This window comes from Tasmannia lanceolata, unplaced genomic scaffold (genome assembly GCF_043159265.1).
Source record: "Tasmannia lanceolata isolate RefF3 unplaced genomic scaffold, GAP_Taslan_0.1 ptg000013l, whole genome shotgun sequence".
Taxonomy (NCBI): domain Eukaryota; kingdom Viridiplantae; phylum Streptophyta; class Magnoliopsida; order Canellales; family Winteraceae; genus Tasmannia; species Tasmannia lanceolata.
The window spans coordinates 45,306,729-45,327,757 of record NW_027518690.1 but is presented as its reverse complement, the minus strand read 5'-3'; the positions used below and the strand labels follow the sequence as shown (position 1 = coordinate 45,327,757).

At 39.1% G+C, this 21,029-nt stretch overlaps 1 protein-coding gene across 1 annotated transcript; it reads right to left on the bottom strand.

Annotated features, from left to right (window-relative positions):
• Positions 1-2,313: 2,313 nt before the first annotated feature.
• On the bottom strand, positions 2,314-19,754 carry LOC143890269 (C2 domain-containing protein At1g53590-like). Its single transcript, XM_077394883.1, has 12 exons — positions 19,378-19,754; positions 16,778-16,852; positions 16,490-16,633; positions 15,456-15,551; positions 15,193-15,321; positions 14,011-14,163; positions 13,864-13,905; positions 13,513-13,561; positions 4,946-5,038; positions 4,661-4,844; positions 3,885-4,008; positions 2,314-3,800 (listed from the first exon to the last, which is right to left on the bottom strand). Exons 1-12 carry the CDS (start codon positions 19,501-19,503, stop codon positions 2,595-2,597), a joined length of 2,421 nt encoding a protein of 806 aa, XP_077250998.1. The 5' UTR covers positions 19,504-19,754; the 3' UTR covers positions 2,314-2,594.
• Positions 19,755-21,029: the final 1,275 nt, after the last annotated feature.

The window sequence follows — 21,029 nt, the reverse complement described above, 5'->3', positions numbered from 1 at the left end:
CAATCCAAAAAGGGCCTTTGTTTGGATGCTTAAGCATTCTTCAGAGAAGTATAGTCTATGGAAAGCGGCAGGATTTTGGATGCCATGTGAACCTTGGGAAACCATGAGCTTTATTCTGTTTGGATGCAAGTTAACCAAGAGAGAGAGAGAGAGAGAGGATTACCTATGAAATCTTATCTTTTTGAGATATTTCATGTGAAAAAAGATGTGATGCCACGTCACCAGATATGCAATTATTACACCTTTTTGTTTTCCGGTAATCTCTAGGATTTTGGTGTTACTTTGACAAACAAACACACCAAGAAATCCAAAAAGTGCATTTTTTTTTGCTTAGGGATTACTTGAGGATCCCTTGCAATTGGCATCCAAACAGATAAGGGTAAACTAGCGGTAAAATATCGTTTCCATCCCCCTTTGTCAATATACTAGCTGACCCATAATAAAAGATACGAAAATGCAAGGGAACTGATATTTCCACCCCCTTTCCCAGCATTTCCGCCACCTCTTTATCTTACTTATCTAAAAAACTAAACGCAAATTTGAGTCAAATAATCAATTTTGGACTCAAAATCAATTATCAAAATCCAAAACGAACATTACCTTAAGAACGCGCTGGCACATTTTTTTCTACCCCGACTGCGTGAATAAAAAAGATGATCAATTGATTCATTGATTCATCTTCCTCTAGAGGCATAAGTACATGTTTTTTTCTCAATGCAAGAGCGTGAACCCGAGGTGATATTGATGCTTTCTAGATTTTGTCCCAAATCAAAGAAGGGGCCCATGAGTCATCATCTTGAACAAGGAACAGACTAAGTAGGTGCCTCAAGGGTCCGGCCCAAATGAATTTGTCTTCCTCCACTAGCAATATGTAAGAGCTCTGACCCTAAATGAAATAAACTCATCTTTAACTTGACAAATAGATCTTCATGCTCGACCTCTAAATCTCTTAGTTTCCCATCTTCCTTTTTTTTTGAAATAGTTACGATTTTACTAAATGTTTACAGGTGCACTTAGGCATTAAAGATCACCTCATATAAATTGAGACACTCAGCCAAATCTTTGGCATTCCCATCTTCCCTATCTACCCATATTTCCTTACAATTAATTTCTTTCATAGAACATGTTTTCCATTTTGAATCTCCAATGTCATTTATCAAGCAAGGCTTTTTTTGCATGATGATATGGCCTATGCCAAATTATCTTTGCAAGTAGGTGTGAATCTTAAATATGGACATACAGTATGTGGGTAGGTTGGCATGAACAACTTTAATTTACTTGATTCCCTGTGGAAAGTTGGCTAGCTTTTTCTTTCCATACAATTAATGATTTGAGTCCAAGGGGGGATTCCAAACCCAAAGGGAGGCCCAAGTACGATTTCGGAAGAGATTCACACCACTTCAATCCATTTTAAAAGCATCTTCACCCTCTCAATTGCTCGTTGCCTGACATAAAGCTATTGAACCTAAGCCCATAGTAGGATCAAGATGTTCTATAGCTTTTAGAACAGGAACTGCTAAGGCGAACTAGTGCAAAAAATTGGATTATGGAGAGAATAAATGGATGGCATCAACCCCTGTATTTTTTTCCACGCCGATCACACTGCCAAGGCAACTGTGGACTCCCTTACTAAAGGGGATGTTTCTAGGCCCTTTATTGTTTTATGGGGCAACTTCTGCACCTTACCATAACAGCTGGAAGGTATGTTTGAGGAGCTTATGGAATGAACTGGCATCTTAATGCTCAAAATTTTGCTTGAAAAGTGTCACTTGATATTCTGAAGATGATCCCAACTTCACGTTTTGTACTCTTGTTTATATTAGGTTCATAACCAAATGGAATACGTTAGGCTAGGCCCTTTAAACCTGTCATATATCAGCCTGGGTCCTACCTAGGTTCATGCATGTATAGTCACCCACCCACTTAGGATTATAACATTCCACCATGCTTCCCCATTCGCCATCCTCCACAGTTCACTCTATATTGGCTTTCTCTGACCTTTTTTTCTCCCTAGTAACTCTTTCCGTAGGTCGCCCCTTCCACAGCAGCTCACAAGTCGCCCCTTCTGTTACTCGAATACATAACTTGAATACATAACGTAGAACTTGCCTCCAATACCAAATGTTAGACACCTAACTAATCCACCAAAAAGCCAATAGAACACATTAGACTAGGCCTTTAAATCTGTCCGACTAGGTCACACCTATCCCCATACCTAGGCACGCCCCACTTAGGATCGTAGTAATTTCAATAGTGAAAAAGTATTATTAGGAGCAACCGCCCCAATGGTCCCTACGCCTGGAAGCAAGAAACTCCTGCAACAGATGTCCCTTATTTCTTTTGAAAGATCAATAGCAGTTCTACAACAAAAGACTTGATTAAGTACATGATACTCCATGTTTGCATGCTTGCATGTTGTGTTCAATGTTGCAAAGCGTATAAGGTACAAATAAGATTCTCCATGAGATTCTGACCACCTCAGACGACTAGGTACAAATAAGAAGGTAAACCAATCAAGAAGAAACTGAAGTTGCATAGTTGATATGTTCAAATTGGAACCATGAGCACACATTTGATATGCTAAGCAAATTGCATCACTTCAAAATCCCCTCACCAGCCTTGGAAGTAGATGACCCTTCAACATCTCCTTGGTCATGAATGTCTGAGATATCATCATCTGTCTTGTCAGAACCTCGAAAAGACACCTTCTTGTTTAGAGATTCCCCGTGGGTTCCTACATCATCATCTGTCTGGTCGGAACCTCGAAAAGACGCCCTCTTATCTAGGGATTCCCCATTGATTCCTACATTATCATCTGCCCTGTCTGCGCCACGGAAGGATACCTTCCTATCTAGAGACTCCATGTTTCCTGTTTCAGAATCCAAAGGACCCACTTGAACACTTTTCTCCTTAAAATTGGGAGATTCCAAGCCACCGTCAGGAATGGATGCAGAAACTAATATGCTTCCTTCAACTCCTGGAGAGTAACCCATTGAAGACGGCATAGATTCATCGTCATATGAGTCCTCCGATCCCTGAGATTTCTCTCTTCCAGTCACGGCCGATCCAATGTCCCCTTTTAATTTGCTTGAACCCTTCCTGGACATTTTGTGCTTCAGGTCGTGGGCTGACTTTCCAGCCTGTTTTAGAAAGCTTTTTGCCATCCCCTTCATGTGGCCTTTGCTTGGGGTATCTATCTCATCCATCTCAGGGCTGAGGCTCTCATTGCTTGCTTTTGTGTCTCTAATATCTCTAGAGTTGTTGTCATCCAATACAATCTTCACCTGTATTACCTTTTTGGCACTTTCACCAACTGCTCGGATATTCGCACGTGGTGTGGGAAGAGATACATCTTTGCCATTGTCATTCCCATTACTGGTATTCCTTTGAAATACTGAACTAATCTTCCGTAGACCCCTCCGGATTGTTGCACTTTTAGATCCTGTTTTTCTTTCAGGATTTTCATCACCGCTGCTACTGCTGTCACTGTCGTGTGGCCCAGATGCTACTGATCCAGAGGCATCTATGGAATCATATTCCTCTTTTTTGAGTTGGGTCTCAGGACGCCTTGTCCTCCCTTTTCTGGGCTCCCAAGTTTGGGAAACATCACATCCTGGGTGGTGGACCCATATTCCAGTCCTTTCTTGACCTTCAATGCTGATGGGTTCAAATTCATCTGCCGCTTTAGGAGCCTGTTCCGGAGATGAGTTATTTGAGTCTTCTTGAGCGGCTTCACTTGGCACTGAGTTTGAATTTTCTTTCGTGTTTGATTGTTCCTCGTCATTGAGATGTTCTTCCTCCTGTTTAAATACTATTGAAGCTCAGCTCAAACACTCTAAAACAATTTTTTTTTTTCATGTTAAAAAGGACTGAAATTCATGCACCTTTGGATCTACTTCAAGCACAGTTATTGCTACATGCAGCCTTCCCATTTTAATTTTTTGCAGAGGCAACCACTTGTCATGTCTCTGCCCACCCCTGAGTTCGCTGATGTTGATGGAACATTTTCTGTGATTAATAGGATAATGATATGATTAGAGTGTGCATATCCACATTTATAACGTTAACCGCTACATGATAAGAAAAATAGAAAAATGTGTGTTTTTACATGGCAGAATGAAAACGGCTCTGGTAACTAAAAACAAAAATAATACCTGAACCCGCAAAACTAGAATTGAAGCATAACAAACCAATATCTAATGTGAAGGCTTAAACCTTTGACCTTCAAATGTTAAACACTTAAAAACTGTTCATCAGAAAGTGATATATAAGGTAGGGTGCTCTAGATTATATGAAAGGAGACATCATCATAGTTTGGCATATATGTTTGGTAATCTATTGTAGTGTTTCAAAACATGAATGCAAGTCAAAACATGGCCAAAACAAATCCTAGTCGACTCGGCATGACGCGTTCGAGTACTCGGTTGATGCGGTTATAACTCGGGAGAGTCAAAGAAGATTTGATTGACTTCGTAGCACAAAACGCGGACTCGGACAATAACACGGCCAAGAAAAATGGGAGTTGACTCGCGGGAGCCCACGATGAGGCAGAGGAGTTTTGAAACTATGATCTATAGGAAACTTTTATTCTCATTAATGTGTTTCTATTATAATAATAAGAAAAGAAGCATAGATTTTTAAATCAGAGTGAGGAGCAGACCCAAGAGCATCATCAATTATGTGGTCTTTATCACAAACTTCAAGAAGTAGCACGTTAGATGATTCCCATGTACAGATAGGGATCTTGAATTCCTCCAGCCACTTGGGAGCCAAAGTTTTCTTTTGAGTCTTTGTCCGGAACCTGTATGGACCAAGTTGACCTTTCACATATGGATCAGCCAGCCCTGGAATATAGCCTCGGTCAAACTCACAAGAATTAAACATGCAAGTAGTTTCCTGGAAAAGAAGCAAAAATATGGAATAATCTGAATAGTGAATTACGAACCATTCAAATCAGATGGTTTCATGTCTGCCCCTTCCACAATTTCCACCTTGGCAAAAGCAATAGGACGTTTCTCATCCATGGAGAACCAAGATTCTGAAAATTTTAAAGCATCACATGTTTCGTAGATCATTAGATACTAACCAAAAAAACAGAAATCATATATCCAAGACAAAGTTAATTGTCCATCTTTTTTTTATGAGCATGAATTTTAAAGCATCACATGTTTCATAGATCATTAGACACTAACCAAAAAAACAGAAATCATATATCCAAGACAAAGTTAATTGTCAATCTTTTTTTTTACGAGCATGAATTTTATCTTTTTCAGTCATGCAACCAAGGGGGAAAAGGAGGCAAACATTGGTGAAAACCCCAAAGCCAACCATATGTGATAACTAAAAATCTACTAGAGATATCATAGGATATTTACTAGCTTAAAGCAGGGTAGGAGACCTTGTCACACTTAAAGCATTAAACAGGATATTTACTAGCTTACTGGTAGATGATCGGTGGAAACATCTGGAAACCTATAGATATTTCCAGAATATCCTTTAAATTTCGAAAGGGAGTGTCAATTAAAATTTGTCCAGTGAATTGGATTGCCTCCCCTAGGTGATTTAGGTGGAGATTCTCTCTGGGCTCCAATAAACTCTCATCAAGTAAATGCTTGAAGATAGTCTATTGTTCCTGTTTGTTTCAGGTGTCGATTGTGATGACATAGGAATGTCACCACTCTCTAATCCTTAAAGACTGCATCTGAAACTTGGAAAGTGGTAGTAGGATATAACCATCCCCAAGACAATAGTCACACATTATTATTGGATTTTATAATTCTCAACACGATCCTGTTTATAAAGAATTCCTTATTAAAAGTAGAAAAACAGTTCTTTTATTCATCAACCATGAATAAATTACAGAAAGTAAAAGCAATTTCCTTTTAATTATTGCAGCCAAGGATCAATTGGCAGAGAGAAATATTAAAGATATTTCAAATGAAAACGGAGTCTCCCAGGGATGAAGCTACTCCACATTGGCCCAATGAATTGCAACAAAGAATACAACTCAACTCAACTAAGCCTCTATCCCAAACTAGTTGGGGTCGGCGAATTGCAACAGAGAATCAAATAAAAAAAAAGAATTGCAACAGAGAATTATTGACAAATATAAATATTAAAGACAAATATAATCCAAGAAGAAGGTGCCTCTTGTTGGTCCAGTGAATCATGTTGGAGAATAAGTGTGTGTTCTTCAATGCTTCTCATTCCCCTTTTTCTAGGGGCAAAACAGGTTGGAAGAGAATCTGGTAGAGCAACTAGGCTTTGCTCCCAGAATTCGTTGCAAATCAGTAGAAATTTCTGTCCGAAAATCACAATAAAAGAAACAGGCCCGAACGGGTTGGTGGTGAAGAACACCATCCTTGATTTGTTTTCGTTCTCTGCAATGAAAAAACCACAGAAGCGCAGCCGAGAGAGGTTAAAGAATATGGCCTAGCAGTCTAAGCCGGTAAGCCACTTCCTCAATGCCTCCACCTCTGTGGTCTGTAAATCTATTCTTCAATGCCCCCAACAATAGGAAGGGGGCTACATAGGCCAGGATCATTGTTTTCTTCAATGCTCCACCTCTGTGAGGTCTAATTCAATTTGTCAATGCCCTTACAATGGCAAGTGCTAAGCATGGAACACTTATCTTTTCTTTATAATGGAAAACATTTCCAACAACCTCAGCTTTCTGGTTACTCCTTCTGTGAGTATAGTTGGGCATTAGAAACAGAAAACATTGTCTTCTCCTGGTCATGGGAAACATATCCTGAAGTGACCTCAGATTGCTGGCCGCTCCTGCCATTAAGTTTGAGCGTAAAGCAGTAAAGCAGTACCGCTCCAAGAATCCTAGCAATAGAAAGGAGGCTTACAGGCCAAGATGGACAGTGCCATGCAATGAGCATAGCTCTCTAAGTGTCATCTACCACAATAACTAAATCCAGAGTCCTGCTGTAAGAAATTGACCTTTAGACAGTCCTCATTTTGCAACCATCTCCAACCATACCAAACGATACAAAGAATCGTAGCACTGCATTGCATGAAATTAAAAAGGGTCAACATATGAGAACGGTACATAAAAAATCCATTTTAACCTATCAATCGTCAGCAAGCATCCTGAGTCCAAGAGGACAGCCAATTGAACTGACTTTGGAGCTGCTACTGTTCCACATCGAATTAAAACCTATACTAAACACTCTCTCACAATGAGTGTATTAGGAAATCCTGACAAAAAAAACCCTGGAGGGCTGATTACTTTCAGATGCTTTAACTTCCATCCTTCAAGGAGTGCAAAATATGATCAAGAGTCCGATACAAGGCTCTCCCTCTAAAATTCCTCAACATCCAAGGGCCGATGCAGATTCCAGTACTTGATCTGTTGAGATATTTTATCACTTCAGCCAAGGGCTCTCCATAGTTCGATAGAGATGCAGGAAATGAATAGCAAAAACCACCTCACCACACAAAATAGCATCCAAAAGACAACCTTCGCCTCTTCTGGTCTGAATATGAACATGAGAGAATGAAGAATCCCAACATTCAAGAACTCCAAAAAATGATATTAACAAAAACATCCTCCCAAGCATGCTCAGCTCTGTTAATTTCAATGGAAATCTTCTCGCAAGATTGAATAAATAAAACCTGGCCCTCTTTCTCTTTTTGGCCCTCTTTCTCTTTCAGAACATTCATCCAAGAAACCAAGTGAATCTGATTAAGGTTGATGTGAATCATTCCTTGATTCTCCATGGCAACTTGGATGGTTCCCCATCAAAAGTCCATAGGCCTACAACTGCATGTCTGCATCTAAGTTCTTTTTATCCCATTATAAATTTATGTAACCAGGTTCTGACCATCTCGGTCTCCCTGTTTCTAATAAAATTGGCTACCCAAAAAAAAAAAAATTATATAACTAGTGTTATGATATTCTAAATTAACATGAAAAGACAAGATGGCCGACTAAATGACCCCAGTGCATGCAATTGTTGGGCGGGATTTGAGTCTTTCTTGCGTTATGAAATTGACACATCTTAAGGTATAGGTTCTCTATCCAATTCGATCCCTGAAGTCTCTTTCTCCCGCCAGGCCCCGCCTTGGGCAACCCCAGCCTATAAAACTTATCAACCGAAGCCTTTTTTTATATTCGTTTCAGATCCTATCAAATTCTTTTTTGCCTCAGATAAATTGAATGATTTCTCATTTCCCGGCAGGCTCCATTGCAGGCTCCTTTGGTGCTATGCCGGTTGTCTCCACACCATTGATAAACCAGTTGGAAAGCTTCGAGTGGTAGCATGCACTCAAGGATTTTGATATCCAATCTATCGATATGGTGTTCCATGGCTTGAGTTTCTCCATTCCGGGGAAGCTTTCAAAGATAGATAGATAGATAGTAAATAAGATTCGTGAAAGAGGAATGGGTTATTGTTCTTCCACCAAGGATCAACTCTGAAATCCTTCCACTAATAGGACCGCCTTGGACAGTATGCGCTCCATTCACAATGGAAGCCCAAAATTTTCCTCCTTCCGTCAGCTAAGTGGCGGATACGGTTCTCTCTCTCTCTCTCTCTCTCTCTCTCTCTCTCTCTCTCTCTCTCTCTCTCTCTCTCTCTCTCTCTCTCTCAGCGGGTAAACGTATGGCGTAACATTGCTCCCCCTAGGGTTACAGGGTTCGCATGGACCGTCGTCCTTTGATACATCAATACGGGAGAACGTCTCATAAGAAGAGGTTTGCATCTAGCAAATTGGTGCATCCTATGTAGGAATGCGGAGGAATCCCTGGATCACCTACTCGCGGTATGCCCCTTCACCTTCAGGATCTGGATGGCTTTGTTTAAATCCTTTGGTGTACAGTGGGTTATACAGGATCGCATATCAAGAATTATACTTCATTGAAGAGGTGCCTTCAATGGATATCTTGGGGAATCCCTATGGATGGCCATTCCATATGCGATAATCTGGCATATATGGCTGGAGAGAAATGGCCGGATATTCCAAAATAAATGTAGAACATGGAAGCATGTTCTGTTGGATGTTAAATTGTCAATCATTGCGTGGAATCGTTCAAAAAAGGGACTCCCTTACTCGGTGGGCGAAATGCTTCGTCATTGGAACAATGTTATTTCGGAGAAAAAGTCTCGCTATGGATCTCGCCCAACTGAATACCTCCACCAGATGGCTGGTTCAAGCTCAACTTCCATGGAAGTTCTATTGGAAACCCTAGGCGGGCAGGTATTGGCGGTGTCGTCAGGAATGGCAAAGGTCATATTCTCGTGACGTACTCCGGATCAGCGGGGGAATGTGATGCAAATGAAGAGGAAGCGACGCCGCTTCTCTTTGGGTTGCAGTGGTATGAACGTAACAATCTTGGTCCTCTAATTATTGAGGGCGACTCGGCAAACACCATTGCTTGGGCTAGTGGAGGGTAGACGCTGCTGTGGACCATGGAGGTTTCACCATATCACCAATGCCATTTGTGATTTAATCCGAATTATTCACCCTCGGATTAAGGAGATCGGCGAACCTTATGGCGGATCAGCTTGAAAGGAAGGCGTCGACATCCCGATTACTCATGTTATTATACACAATGGTGGGGAGTGGATCACTGTGATTTGTTTTGTCTTTGTATTCCGGGGAAAATGTAAGACGTGCTTATTGTATTCTTCGTCTGGGGACGACTTGTCCCCTCTCTGTATTTCTCTCTCTCTCTTTTGGGTATAAAAGTCTTGTTATCTTTCAAAAAAAAAAATAGTTGAATATAGTCTGGCTCTATGTAAGTATGTATAACCCACACATTCCCAAGTTCCCTTACTCCAAACCCTAGCCTGTTATAGATGTGATCTGACTTCTTATAAACTTCAAATCGTGCAACTAACTACATATACAGCTGGACTCAAAGCATGCAAATGGATTCATCCATCAAAACAAAGGGAAATGGATGAGCAGTCAGTTTGCCTTGGGCCATCACAATATGACAGAATCTTAGTGGGAATCCTTCAGTTCTCAGTTAGGCTTAATGCACACATACCAATTCATGGATATAGTAATGCGTGCATAAACAATTGAACTCTCACACATGCACAGAATCAGTAATGCACATCCATAGTAATCTATGATTACTACTAATTACACTCACACTAACGAATGAAGATAAGTGCAGTCACACACGCATATAATTTAATACAAACACTCGAGTAATATGACCTTGCCAATACCCGCCGGGCCAAAATTGCATTTTTTTGTTTTCTGACACTACAAACCAATCACCATGTCCATGAGCCTTTACCACTAGCTATGTCCCTCCCACCCGACCCCTTCCAACATTTCCCGTGAGTAAGGATCTCCAAAGGGCATTCCTTTCCTTTCCTCTCCAACTCTCTAGAGCCACTTTCTTAAACCCCACCCCACCCCTTCACATATTTCCCCGTGAGTATGAATCTCCAAAGGGCATTCCTTTCCTCTCCAAGTCTCCAAAGTCATTTTCTTAAACGAGCACGATTTCTAGTTTGGATATTTCCAATAGCAAGACCCATTTCCCCTTTAGGTTTACATACATTCTCCCATTTTACTAGAAACTTCAGTCTTTTACCTTTCGCTTTTCCTTCCCAAGGAAAGTCACGTTGAATTTTCTCAATTCTTTTTTCCACTGCCACCGCCACCGCCACCGCCACCTTGAAAAGGGGCATGAAATATGTTGGGGGGTTGAAAAGAGTCTCTTTTTGGAGAATTATCCTACCTCCAAAAGATAGATGAGATTTCTTCCAATGCGCTACCTTCTTCCCCGTTCTGTTCATAATCAGATCCATAAAGACTTTTATGATATGCCAAAACCAAGAGGAAGCCCCAACTAGGGGAATGGAAGTTTGCCAACCATATAATCGAAGGCCTCCACCAAGTCACTCACTCTTCTCTCCTCCAAATTAATCCCTGCCAAAAAAAAATTTGACAATTTATTTTGAGCCTGGAAACCTCCGGCAACCAACCGTCACAAAATTTTAGTGTCTGTAAATTGAAGGTAGGTGATGGTATCCCACTCCTCTCCATTAAGAACCCCTTGGTTAGATCCATCACCTTGGCTCTAGTAATAAGCCTAGTAAGAGCCTCCCAGGCCAAAAGTGAATATGAATGGGGAGAGTGTTAGGAATATATTTTCTTATTTAGATGCTTTCCTTATTTATATTATTGCTATCTTATATTAGGTTTCCTTATTTCCTTTTTGCTATTCTGTTGATTTCTATTTCCATATTTTCCTTTCCCTAAATTCTATATAATGTAGATGTCGTATGAATTTTGAGCAAGGAATAATCAAATTTAGTGCAGTTTGCATCTTGGAGGCCGAGTTTCCTCGAATTAACTCATTGGAGGCCTGAGTTTCCTCGAATTAACTCACTCTTTCCCTCTTTCCCTATCATCTTCTTCCCTATTTTCTTTTCTGATAGAACGGTGTTCTATCAAGTTGGTATCATAACCAGGTTTACTCGTGGAGCCGTTAAAAGAACGAGATTGGTATCAAAGATTTGAAGGTGTATTGTATGGCTACAGGAAACAATAATGGTTTGTCCTTAGAAGAGCATGCCTTGAAAGCAAAGTTGGAAGCGAAGTTGGTTGCAAAGTTTGATTCGAGATTCCAAGCTTTCGAAGATAAAATAATGAAAATGTTTAAAGAATTTCTGTCTCAAAATCCCAATCCTCCTCAGGTGATGGAACCGTCACCTGGTGTGAAGTTAGGAGAGCCTCTAAGTGAACACTTCAACGAGAGCACCGTCGAGAAGGCTTACACAATAAAAAAGAAAAGACGAAACAGAAAAATGAGAGAAAAAAATCGGATAGAAGAAAAAGCAAAAAAGCCAAAAAAGAAAGGGGTTAATGATTATCAGCGTTCTCGAATCCAACAACGTCGACCCCGAAAAATTTGTCATGCCTCTCAACCTTTTTAATGCCATAGAAAAGATTCTCACCTGAAACCATCCGTGAATCAATCTAAAAAAATACATCAAAGAAGCTTTGATGAACGACATGATGGGATCGGTTTGCAATTGGAGTGGCCTCAACCCTTGATGATGGTGACTAATTACAAGACAAAAAAAAGGCAAGAAGTAATAGATTTTCTTATTTAGAAAGAAAAGGAGAAAAGAGAAGAAATATGGAAAGTTCACAAGATCAATCTCCAACCTTGTGGACAAGGTTGAAATTAAAGGCGAGGGAATGTTAGGAATAGATTTTCTTATTTAGATGCTTTCCTTATTTATGTTATTGCTATCTTATATTAGGTTTCCTTATTTCCTTTTTGCTATTATGTTGATTTCTATTTCCATATTTTCTTTCCCTAAATTCTATATAATGTAGATGCCGTATGGCTTTTGAGCAATGAATAATCAAATTTAGTGCAGTTAGCATCTTGGAGGCTGAGTTTCCTCGAATTAACTCATTGGAGGCCTGAGTTTCCTCGAATTAACTCACTCTTTCCCTCTTTTCCTATCATTTTCCCTCTTTTCCTATCATCTTCTTCCCTATTTTCTTTTATGATAGAATGGTGTTCTATCAGAGAGAGGATCGCCTTGTCTTAAGACTTTTTTTTTTGTAGGTAAGCTGGGATTGAAACTCTGACCTCCAGGTTACCTTGTCTTAAGACTCTTAAACCCTAAAGCTCTTAAAGAAGCCAACGGCTTTACTATTTATCAATATAGAGAAGTAGGAGGAAGACATACAACCCACCATCCAACACCTCCACCAGTTTCCAATGCCTATTCTACCCAAAAGATTAGTCCATGAAATTCCAATCGACGAACTCTTACGCATTTTTTATATCCACATAACAAATCGCTTCCAGCCTCCCCTATTTCTTCCTTGACTCTAAGAATTCATTAGCAGCGAGAACCATGTCAATGATTTGCAGACCTGCCACAAAGGTGCCTTGATTTGGAGACACCACTTCTCCCATTACCATTTCCAATCATTCTAACATCTTTGTGATCATCTTATTTGAACTTTTAAGTAAGCTTATGGGCCAAAGTTCCTTGGCTTCCAAAGTTCGCTCCTTCTTGGGGATAAGGGAGATAAAAACAATAACTGCCTCTCACAGACTTCCACCGGCAATAACAAGCAGACAAGCTGATGGGTGTTTTGGTCTAATTTCATCTGCTCCAACTTTGGAATCACAACAGTTCTAGTGGTTACCGACTAGTTCCTGAAACCTTAATTGTGTTCAGTTATCTATTGATAAACACTTTCTGAAATGATTTTGAAAACAAATTTGAAAGTGAAAGTAAAAGAAACAATTCTATGAAAAATTGTCTGCAATATTTAACAAACAAGCTCGAAAATGTGCATCCCTTGATTGAATGAAAAATGAATAATAAGGACCCGGAAAAAAAAGAGAGAAGCGACACAATTTATGAGTTGTATTTATCCAAATCATGCAAGTTTTATAAGCTGAAATTACTAATATTGTTGTACTTTGACTACATAACTCCAATGAATGAACCACAACTTTAAGTAGTAAAGCTGTAACCTGATAGAAATTCATAAAGGGGTTACCTGTTGGCGAAGAAGCAAGTTTTTCTACATCCACAACCAGCATATTAGGCTGCAAGGGAATGCTTTGATCAGGAACGAATTAGCAAGCCAACGTTTCTGTTTCTGAAAACTAAAACTTATGAGCATTTGGTTTTAGGATTCCAACTTCCATGTATTACTGCTATGCTGTGGCTACCAGAGTTAATTTTGTGCACAAGAAGAAGCTGAAAACCAGAACATGGTGTATGCTTCTTTTTTACGATACGCATGTTAATACAAAAATGTCTTGAAAGTGGTTTCCAGTTTTAAGAGCTGCAAGGTCTATAACACAAAGTGACTTAGTAGAGAACCAACAGCTATAGCAGAACTAACCTCGACAAGTGTCTGCCCAAATGCAACATCCAGAATCTTATCCTACCAAAACAAGGGAAATTAAGCATTTAGAAAAGGTGGACTGAGATTCAGAAAATATATCAAGTTGAACCACATTTAATATCTTGAGCTTTCACATTAGCTTACTAGCCATCCTGCAATCCCTGGAATTTCTGCGACATCAAATCCATGGTTGAATATCGGTTTCACTGTCATCTGAAAGTATGGTGGCTCAACAAAGCATACCCGCAAACGCCCAAGGAATGGCCACTGACGAAGAAATTTTACCCCCACCAAGACCTACAGGAGAAAAATATACAACCCAATTGGTAAATCTCTGTTGCAAGATACCTACATAGAAACTCTGGATAAGTCTGACAATGTTACTTTTTATTTGAACTGATAATAAGTCAATGTTACTAAAATAAAAGAAAGATGTTTCTGCTCATAAAGTCACAAATTGGCTCCTGAACCTACATCTGACTCATAGGTTTTCTCTAAGCGGAAAAAGGTGATTATATCCATAATCAAATTGATGCTGTCAACCTTTCCATGCTAAAGTGCAATAATGATTAATTATATGCATCATTTAACTATCTAAAATCATAGACATGAACATTTTCCCAGTAGAAAAGAAATCTCCAACAGTTATTAACAATAAAAGCAACTCTAGCATATATAACTTTAACTCTATATGGTTACAACCAAGAAATAATGACACAAAGCAGCATATATAAATCCATAAGTCATGTTTGTGACTTCCAATTTCCCAGCAATAGTAATTCTATCGGCATGGCAATGTACAAGGAAAAAAACAACAAAGGCAAGCAATGGTGTAAATTTAAGGATAAATGGAATGTTTAAGGTCATCTCAACCATGAATTTAGCTCTCCGTATTTCCCTTGCACTAATATGCAACACACGCTTGACTACCAGTCATGCGGGAAGTGAATGGGATGAGCAAAATTCACATGGATGTCCGTTGCGACGTTATACTAATGCATTAAAGACGTAGTTTATATATTTGACATGAATGGTAGTAGGAAAATGTAATCACAGAAGAAAATCACATCATGCCTATGACCCAAAGAATAATTGGTTGTGTTGAATTTTACTATTCCTAACCCTCTGTCTTCATATAATTCTTGTTTTAAATGTATCTTAAAATATGTGATGCTTCCAAATTTTGCATTATGTACCAGTCTTATTTTCTATTGTTTTTACACTTATACATTGCATGGCTTGACGGCATATCGATTACAAAATAATTGGAAGTTAAACCTGGAGCCTGTAACCACTTTATTTTCCAAACGTAAGTAACCTCTTTACCTTTCCTTCAATGTGCATTCCTGTCACATGCATCTTTGCCCACATGCCAAATCCTAATCTTTTCCTCAGTTTCACCGCAAGTATTGCACTCATATCGGCAGAAAGGAAACTCATTCCCAACTCCAGAACCTGTAATAAGTTAATTTTCAATTACAGACAGTGAAAAGTACATAAATGGCAAGTTCAAAAGTTACATGGAATTTGTCATTCCAGTTGATAGCTAAGGCGGAGATATGTGCAAAGATAGAGGACAAAAGACATACCAAGTGGTCATCATCAGCTGATTGACCAACAACCCTTATTTCTGTAAACATAGGTGGGTTTCGTCCCAAGTAAATGTGCTGCACAACTGCTTTCCGCTGTGCAAATCAAACAGTTAAAAGGATTGATATTCACATAACAGAAAGGAAAAAAAACCATTCAGTAGATCAAGTTTGCAATAACTTCTTGAAGGAAAGATGATAATGCAATAAGTTGACGGCCAACATTTAAAGGATTAATATGGGAATAGTTAGCCCATCAATATATATATATATATATATATATATATATATATATATATATATAGAGAGAGAGAGAGAGAGAGAGAGAGAAAACATTTCCTACACACTTGTGTAGGTAAGTTACCTACACACTAGCTTAAAATACAGTGGGGGCCCACATTGTTTGGGTGATCCAAACCATTCATTTGAATGGTCATCACAGAGATAGGGTGTCCACAAAAAATCAGATCCATAGGATCATCCCAACCCTACGATTTGTGAAGGTTTATACACGTCCATTTTACCTCCACAAATCGTAGGGTTGGGATGATCCTATGGATCTGATTTTTTGTGGACACCCTATCTCTGTGATGACCATTCAAATGAATGGTTTGGATCACCCAAACAATGTGGGCCCCCACTGTATTTTAAGCTAGTGTGTAGGTAACTTACCTACACAAGTGTGTAGGAAATGTTTTCTCATATATATATATATATATAGTTACCAACAACAATAAAGAGTTAGAAACATGAGAAAAATATCAACTGCAGTGTAGTTATTCCTAATGTGAATGCTACCTGGATGTTTAAGCCCTTAAAACCAAAACAGCTAAAACCATCATGGCACAAAATGGCAGTACATGAGATGTAGTGAAGTTTATTTAACATAATAATAGTCACAAATAATGGAGTTTTCTAAAATAAATACTTCAGATCCAAAACTCACAGTATGGGGATTAAATAAGTTATTACAACAAGAAAGTATATATTATAGGATGCATGGGGTACAAAACATTCAAAAGGCAAAACCATACAGCAGTCCATGGTTTGTACTTGTCCAAAAACCAAGGTATGATTGGCAGGAGAATATTCTGTGATGCAATCTGTTCCATGCATACTGGCCAAATCTTCTCCACGGCATGATTCAACCACCGTACTGTTTCTGAGCCCAAAAGAAGCTGACAAATAATAATAATCAGGGGCAATTTTTTCAAGTTCTTTATCTAAGCAGAAAATTAATACTACCTACACATATGGTATCACACCAAATGAAAATAATTAGAAACAGAACACACAATCATATAGCTGAATTCAGAAAATACCCTTCTCTGGTTTGCTTGTTTTCTTTCCTCAAAAATTAGTCTCTTTCGCAACCTCATAGTGTAACGCTCATTGACCTTCAGAAAGAGAAACAAAAATTCAGATACACAAACAACATTATCTCCAAGTCAGAGAAAATTATCTAAATCAAGTTAATTCAACTCAGTAGATGCACAAACATGCCACTTCGATTATTTTATTATAACACTAAACAGAACAAGGAGGATGTCAATCAGAGATGTACAAAAGAAAATGATAAATATGAATAACATAAGCATCTAATAACATTTAAACCAAAAAACCTCAAATCACATTAAAGATAAAATTAAGAAGATTTCCACTACAGTCAATGCAAGTATCAGGTCAGTGAATCTAAGGCAGTGAAAATGAATCTCCACTAAATCAATTTGTATATGGGACATTTTTTTTTTTGAATGATGAGTAGGACATTACAAATGAGAAAGGGAAACTCTTGAAGTGGGTACTCAAGAACAAACAAATATCGAAATTAACATCTAAAGCACTCATTTATGCACATGAATGACTCCAAATTCTTTATATAATTCATGGAAACTCAACTTCTGCTTTGAGTGGTTATAATTTCTCTCGACTGTGATCCATGAATGCACTTAGTTTTAAAATTTCACCAATCTAGCTCATTATTTGAAAATATGGATGCGGGTCAAACGCGGCTAAAGCAAATCCTAGTAGACTCGGCACAACACGGTCGTACTCGGTTGATGTGGCTGAGTACTTGGTGGAAGCGATCATAACACGGGAGAGTCAAGGAGTTTTGATTGATTTTATAGGGCAAAATGCGTACTCGGACAAGAATGCGGACAAGGTAAAAGGGATTCGACTCGGGGGAGTCTATTATGACACGGGGGAGTTTTGAAACTATGATCTGGCTTGCTCATTGTCTTATATAAGAGATCCCCGGTAGAATATTTGAGCGGAGGGAAAACATAAAGAGCTGAGGTTAAAGAAATTTAAATCAACATTCTTTGAACCAACTTTCGGAGGAATTGTCTCCTCCGCTTCCATATTTTAGATTGCCTTCTCGAAAGCACACTTATTCAAAACAAAATATTTACCTAAGATCGTTATCCTGCAATAAGCTACGGTGGCACAAGAACCACACAAATTGTTGAGGAAATCCGCAGGCAAATCCGATCTGATCGTGCACAAGTAAACGGAAGAGTAGAAATAAAAAAAGCACAAAATGAACACTGAGATTTTGCATGGTTAGGCCAAGATGCCTATGTCCACGGGCGAGAACACATTCTTCATTATGAAAATTCAAGGATTCATTTAAAAATAAAAAATAAAAAAATTTCAAGAATTACAATGGGATTAACCTGCAAACTCACAAACCAATAAACAGCAACCCTTTCCTTGTCCTCTCAACTAAGATTGTACACAAGGATAACCAAAGGGAAAAAAAACCACAAGAAAAAATATGAGAAAACCCAAGAGAACTCTCTTCATATGTCTCTCTCCCTTTTCCTCTTTTTTTCTAACCTTGTTCTTGCGCCTCCCACTCTCATACCATTTAAAGAGAGTTTATAGAATCAGTTTTTCCAAAACCTAAAAAGTCGGTATCTTTCCTCTTTTAGTTTCCCACCTAAACTAGGTATCTTAGGAAACAAGGCAATTTTCCCAACAATCTCTACCTTGGCTTATTTCCTACCCACTTGAAGATTTTCTGTTGATGTCACCACTGGTCCGTAATCTCCGCAAACCACCATTGGCCTTCTAAAGTACCAGATAGACACCATCAAATCATCCTAGCTCTGACTCCACCCGACTCAATCAAAATGGTCAATGCACAACAGTAGCTTCCAACCCGTTGACTCATCCAACCAACCCTAAAAAGCTCGATCCGACCACCTTATTACAGAACTGTGACCTCATCACCATCGTTTGCAACCTGGAAATCAGTCTTTGCGCCAACTGCGAAAGAGATCCTACGCAAGTACTTGCCATTCGAGCGTCATTTCCAGCTATCCATCGAGATCTTATGAACATTAGTTATCGTGTCTCCAACCAGGCGTTATAATATGTCACACTCGGTATCCGTCTTCTTCTAGACAAACTTTCTACCTCTGACAATCACTATAATCGTGACCTAACAACACCCACGATCGCTCCAACCGCACCCCAACAATCGCTCCAACCACAACCATAATCGTGACCTAACAACAGCCATCCATTGAGATCTTAGGAACACTAGTTATCGTCTCTCTCTCTCTCTCTCTCTCTCTCTCTCTCTCTCTCTCTCTCTCTCTCTCTCTCTCCTTGTTCTTGCACCTCCCACTCCCTTAAGACTCTCTTAAGCTGTTTAATGATATCTTATAAAATCGGTTTTTCCAAAACCCAAAAAACTGTAATCTTTCCTCTTTTAGTTTCCCATCTAAACTAGGTAATTCATATTCTAAAAAGCAAGGCAAGTTTCCCAACAGAGATGTTTAAACTAACTATAGCTCTAAACATTTGATCTTCACAAGATGTTTGTGAAAGTAACTTATCCGAACTTTGTTGATCATGAGTGATAAGAAGTAAAACAATCAGAATAGAATATTTGGGTTTGAATCAAACATACCAGGTACAAATAGATGAATGACATGAAGTAAAGAACAGTGTGGAAGAAACCGAAACAAGAACAAATCCAAAGCAGAATCAGCACAATGCCAATGTGATGTAGAATCGAAACCTCTGTTATATCCATCTCTATAACAAAAATTCAACACCTCGATTGGCTTCGGAAATTAACCTAATAACATTAATATAAAGTCCATCGCTTTGATTTTCGAATTCTAGCATCCATCAAATATCGAAACGCTGTAAGCACCGATTTAGGGAATTCGAATTGTAAATTCTCATAAGAATGGAGCGAATCTTCAGTCCTTCGATCGATAATGCTAATTCATAAGAAAATTTCTGAATCTGCAAATCCAACTCTTAAAATTTAGAAAGGTTGGATATGACTTTTAGGGTTCTGAGTTCGGCTAGTGTTTTTATGAAACCCGTCTCGATTCGCACCCCCTGTACGATAATTCGCACCCAGTTTAACGTGAAAAACGTTAAACTGGGTGCGTATTATCCTACGGGGGTGCGAATTTATCAGCTCCGGATTTTTTTTTAAGTGCGTGCTAGTGGTTGACGTGTCACGTTTGCCGCGTTTCAGACGTGTCGGTAAGGTCTTTTTGGATTTTGGTTTTTCTTTTTTAATTGGGTCTGTCTAACGTACGCCGGGGGTGAGGCGGTTAGCCTGAACCAGACGAAGATGAGGTCGTTTTTCCATCCATCATGTCTGAATAAGAAATCATCTGTTATATGTCGCGCCTATCTTATCTTAGTGAGATCACCAACTTTTGACCAAGTAAACAGAGACAGAGTTCAGAGTCCAACGAGAGGGACGGATGCTTACCCCACCTCACTCAGGTAGCATTTAAATGGGAACTAGAAATCAGCTTTTCGAAAACATAATAATTAAAAAAGGGCGCTGATGCCCCCCCCCCCCCCCCCCTAAGTCTTTAACGGTTTCGGTCAGAGTGGTTCACTGCTTTAAGATAAATTCACCCCTTGAACGTTTCTCTGTTGCCTTTAAAACCTAACGACAAACATTATTGTGCACCCATTGGGGGGAGGGGTGTGTGGATATCATTTTCCTAAATAAAAAAAGAGAAATTATATGTTGAAAGGCCGTAGAATACATTATTTTTCAAAACGTACTGTACGGACACTCCATAGGATCATCCAAACCGCCCATTTGTTGCCCCAAAAAAATCCAATAGATTCGAGGGCTAGGATCATCCTGGGTTATTCTGGTCTTTCTTACCCGCTTTGTGGTATTTTGATCATTTTCGTTGATCCGAGGGTATTCTAGTCTGCTTCACCCGATTTGAGGTATTTTTACCATTTTGTTAACTCAAGGGTATTCTAGTCCTTTTTACGTGATTCTATGGAGGGGAGGCTGGATATCCTCACTACGCACTCCTCACTCTATTAAGCACTTCTTTTATCGGTTGATCCAATGGGAGTGCAAATATCAATTATTCTCCAACAAACTTCCTGAAAAATAAAAACCCAATGGCATACCAAATGGGTTTTTATTTTTCAGGAAGTTTGTTGGAGAATAATTGATTGGTTGCCATTGGGATTTTATTTTCCAGGAAGTTTGTTGGAGAATAATTGATATTTGCACTCCCATTGGATCAATTGATCAAAGAAGTGCTTAATAGAGTTAGGATA